The 4432-nt window shown below is 62.8% G+C and overlaps 1 protein-coding gene across 1 annotated transcript; it reads left to right on the forward strand.

Annotated features, from left to right (window-relative positions):
- Positions 1 to 361: 361 nt before the first annotated feature.
- Positions 362 to 3469, forward strand: SOCS1 (suppressor of cytokine signaling 1). Its single transcript, XM_081965335.1, has 2 exons — positions 362 to 672; positions 2342 to 3469. Exon 2 carries the CDS (start codon positions 2417 to 2419, stop codon positions 3023 to 3025), a length of 609 nt encoding a protein of 202 aa, XP_081821461.1. The 5' UTR covers positions 362 to 672; positions 2342 to 2416; the 3' UTR covers positions 3026 to 3469.
- The last annotated feature ends 963 nt before the right edge of the window (positions 3470 to 4432 follow it).

Here is a 4432-nt window from a genome sequence, read left to right on the forward strand (position 1 = left end):
GTTCTGGTCCAGGACCCCAACGGGCCTCCCAGAGCCTCTTCCGGGCACGAGGACTGCGGGGTCCAGGAGGGGGGCGCTGGGGTCCCTTTCCGCCTGAGCGGCAGGGCCGACTGTGCCGGCAGAGGAGAGGGGCGGCCCGCCAGGAGCCCCCTCCCCAGCCCCCTCTCTGCCGCCCAGCGCGCTCCGGCCCAGCGTCCCGCTTTCCCTTTCTTTTCCCCGCAAGCGCTCGCTTTCCCGGAGCCGCCGCGCCTCCGGAGCTGCCCAGCCCCTCCCCCCGCCCAAGAGGGAAAGCGAAAGTGGGGGGCGGGGCCTGCCAGCCCTTCAAAAGCCCCCGCCGAGGGCCGGCCCAGGAGACGGGCGGTGGGCGCCGCGCCGAGAGCAGCTCCCCAACAGTCCCAGAGCAGCACCAGCGGCCGGTCCCGGCGCGGACGATGCGGCTGCGGCGACCGCGGCGCCCCGACCAAGCAGCGCGCAAAGGCAGCGGGGCCCAGCCTTGGCGAGCCGCGGCGGCCGGGAGTCCCTTTCGCCGGAGAGCTGCGGCGGCGGCGGCGGCGAAGAGAAGGCGGCGGCGGCGGCGGCCGACGCCCGGCCTTGAGCGGCCCCGCCGCGTCCCCCATCCGGCCTCGCGGCTCCGGGCGGGGAAGGCAGCCGGCCGACGCCCAGGCGCCCCCGGTAAGAGCCTTGGGCGGGGGGGTTGCCGGCTTTTCCGGGACGCGGCCGTGAGAAGTCCCCGCCGGCGCCTGCAGGAACCAGCGGACGGCGCCTGGTAGGGGAGCCGGACCCGGCGGGATCGGGAGGCCAGCAGCGGCCCCTTCGCTCCGGGGAAGGGCGGCCGCCTCCAGCGTAGTGGAGCAACTGGAAGGGGCGGCTTCTCCTCGCCCTCCTCGTCTCCCTCCGGCGAGGGGCCCGCTGGCTGCTTGAAGGGCAGGCTTTGTCTGCCCCGCGCTGGAAGGACCCTTCCCCCGCCACGCGCGCCTCTCTTCGCCCTCCCCACATGCCGGCCATGCCGGGGGCAGCTTCTGGAGGCGCGGGGCTTCCCTCCGGCCCAGCCGCTGGGGGGTCTCGCTTGCCCTGTGCCGGCCTTGCCCCTGGGGCGGGCAGTTCAGTGGCAGCCCCATAAAAGCCCCCCCCCCCCCAGTCTCCTTGGCTGGTTCAAGGAGGACAATTCCAGTCGATCCTTATCCCGAAGTTGCTCCCTTAAGTGCCACTAGGCGCGCCTGCTCTTGTTGGCTGGCCAATGGAGCTGGGGGCGCTGCTGTGACCGCCTACCTGCAGGGGCTTCTAGGGTCCTCTGATCTTGACAGAGGCAGAAGCCCAGCAGCCCAGAAGGGGGGGTCAGCTCTCCCCCTCTCCCCTTTTACTGATTGCATTTACACGCTGCCCCTCCCCAGTGACTCTGCCCCCCCCTATAAGCCCTGGATTCTCGGGGCTCCCCTGGGAGAAGGGGAGCCCCTCCTCCTGCCCCCGGCTGAAAGACCCCTTGGGAAATGGCAGCAGTGAGGAAGAGCAGCTGAGGAACCTTTGAAGGGGGGGGGCTCTTCAGGGAGGCTGATCTGAAAGGCTGCTTGGGGGGTGGGGCTGCAGAGCAGGGGAAGGGGCTGCTTGAGAGGGAGAGCTCAGATTACACAGGGATCTGGCAAGCAGACTAAGTCCCAAAGATGGCTGGGTTTTGAGGAAAGGGGGGCATTGGGGTCCACCTGGGGGGGGGACTTTAGGGCAGAGCAAATTCTTGTACTCTTTTAGGGGGGTTTCCCACCCACCAGAGAGGGGGAGAGAAGAGATGGGGCAAAATCCATCCCGTGAGTCCTGCACAGGCTTTGCGGGGTGGGGTGGGGGCTGTTTCTTTGCCAGGAAGCCTCTTTGTTCCGTGCATCACTTGGGGAGCTCAGATTCTGGCGGATGAGCCTTCCCTCCTTCTCGTAACCATTCCGACTAAAACCAGAAAGGGGGGGAGGAGCGTAGCCACAGCTGCTCATTGTGGTGAGGGAGGGGAGGCCGAAAATATCTTGCCTTGCCGTGAAGGCTGGTCTTTCATTCTGCCTCTGTTCCTGGAGAGAAGCCGGGCGGAGGAGGAGGGTTGGTGGTTGGAGCCTCTGATGGAAAAAGCCCGAAGCTGAGCTGGGGCCTCTGTGGCCGAGAGGGGGAAGCCATGGCTGGGCAGAGAGTCGGCCTTGTCTGGGGTGCCTCGTTTTCTGACCAAAGCAGCCATGAGTTGGGTTTGCCTGGCAGAGGTTCGGTTCCAGTCCCGTGACGGATGTTCCTCTTTGCGGTCCAAGCGGGGCTGCTTTGACCTGCCGTGGTGGATCCCAAGTGACTTCTTTTGTTTCTCTCTCATTCGCAGGGGAACCCCGACACAGCAGCCCTCCCCTGGCACCCCCCGCGATGGGAGGCAGCTCCAGTGGGTCTCGGTTGTAGGATGGTAGCACACAGCAGTGTCACGCCTGAGCATGGAATTGCAGCGGAGCTGAGAGGCCGGCTCCAGCCCCCCATCCGGGCCGCTCTGCAGGTTCGGCCCCCCCATGGCACAGTGCAAGCCCCGCGGGACACCCACTTCCACACCTTCCGCTCCCAGGAGGACTTTGGCATCATTGTCCGCACCAGCACCTTGCTGGAGGAGTGCGGCTTCTACTGGGGTCCGCTGTCGGTCAGTGCTGCTCACGAGAAACTGAAGGACGAGCTGGTGGGGACCTTCCTTCTGCGCGACAGCCGGCAAAAGAATTGCTTCTTCAGCGTTAGCGTTAAGACGGCCACCGGTCCTACCAGCGTCCGGGTCCTCTTCCAGGCCGGCCACTTCAGCCTGGAGGGCAGCAAAGAGGCCTTCGACTGCCTCTTCAAACTGCTGGAACATTACGTCCACTCGCCCCGGAAGGTCCTGGTGGCCCCACTACACAAGGACCGCCTGCGGTCGCTGCAGGATCTCTGCCGCAAAAACATTGTGGCGACTTTTGGGAGGGAGAATTTGCCACGCGTCCCACTCAACCCGGTCCTGAAGGCTTACCTGGAGTCCTTCCCCTTTAAATTGTGAGGGGGGAGCATTATGCCAGTGGATGCACCGGAGGAGGAGGAGGGGGGTCCCTGCACTGGCAGTGGTGCCTTGGGGGGGGTGCAATCCGAGGAGCCAGAAGCGGAGACCCTGCGGGGACAAATCGCCTGTGGCGCTGTGCGCTGTGTCACTCTGGGAAGACGTGAAGCAGAGGCCTGGCTGGATTGTTATACAAGCCCAGGGACTAACATGAGCGCCCTTCAATTCTGTAGCAGTTCCACTGAATTTGAACACTTGACTTCCAATGTTTACACACTTGAACTGTTTGCACAAACTGAGGCCCTCAAAAGCCTTTCCAGTCATTTTCTGCTATGCAGAAACATTTTTGTTACTTTATATCTATTTTTTCTAAAAGTTAATAATAAACCTTATTATAAAGGTGCTTTTTCTAAGGGGAAAAAAACACTTTCTCTGGTCTTTGTGTCCTGGGATTCAGAGTGGTTGGTGAGAAAAAAGCCAATAGTGGGATGGATCCCCACCTGGGCTTCACACTGGATCCCTCTCTGACCCAAAGGGATCTCTGCAGGGAACCCCCCAGCGCAGAAAGCCCCCTCTTGGGCAGGGCCATCCCCATCCTTCCTGGGGGAGGGGCAGGAGGAGACAGCTGAGGGGCCCCCTGAAGGGTCACTTGGGCCCTGCCCACTGGTGGCCCCTCCTCCATGCTCAGGGGTGGGCAGGGGACCCTATGTGGCTCATGGGCTTCTGGGTACTTCCCAGGCACCTCTTCTGAGGCTCCTCCCCCCCCCCCCGAGAGTTGCAACTCCAGGTCACAAGAGCAAGTTCTGAAGGGATGCAGGCAGCCCATCTCCCAGCCTGGGGGAACGTGTCTGTGCCCATGGGCAGTCTAGTGGGTGGAGGAAGAGCCCCCTTTTCCCCTGGGCTCCAAGGGCTGGGAAGACAGCTTGGGGGCCTGGCACAGAGCCTGGCTTGCTTGGTGGGGAGGGGGGAGCATAGAGGGGCTCTAAAAGCCTGGAGAGAGTCAGGCTGCAGATTTTGTGCATGAGAGATCCAGACGGTTTTCTCCCTCAGCTGCCCCATCCAGTAATACCAGCAGAGCAAAGGTGGGTTTTCTCTCTGCTCTTTTCCCTGAAGTGTAGAAAATCAGCCCCTCTCCACCCCCAGCCCCCAGCTGGATCCAGCATGGGCTTCATTTGAGTGGCTTCTCCATCCATACCAATCCTGGCCTCCTCCTCCTCCTCCTCCCCCTGCTTCCGCTCTGCGCACTCATTCTATTTATGGATGGGTGCTCCTGAGTTTATTCTGTTCACATTTTCTGTCAGTTGGAGAGAATAAAAAGCAAATGTCCTAACTGAAAGTGAATCAAAAGAAGCTCTGTGCACTGCTGAAGGGCCCCACTGCGGCTCAAGGAAAGGGGCCCGGCAGGCGGGT

This window comes from Natrix helvetica, assembly GCF_964273705.1.
Source record: "Natrix helvetica genome assembly, chromosome: 13".
Lineage (NCBI taxonomy): Eukaryota > Metazoa > Chordata > Lepidosauria > Squamata > Natricidae > Natrix > Natrix helvetica.

Excerpts from the sequence above, each read along its gene's own strand:
- SOCS1 (XM_081965335.1), top strand. The coding sequence starts at position 2,417 with ATGGTAGCACACAGCAGTGTCACGCCTGAGCATGGAATTGCAGCGGAG.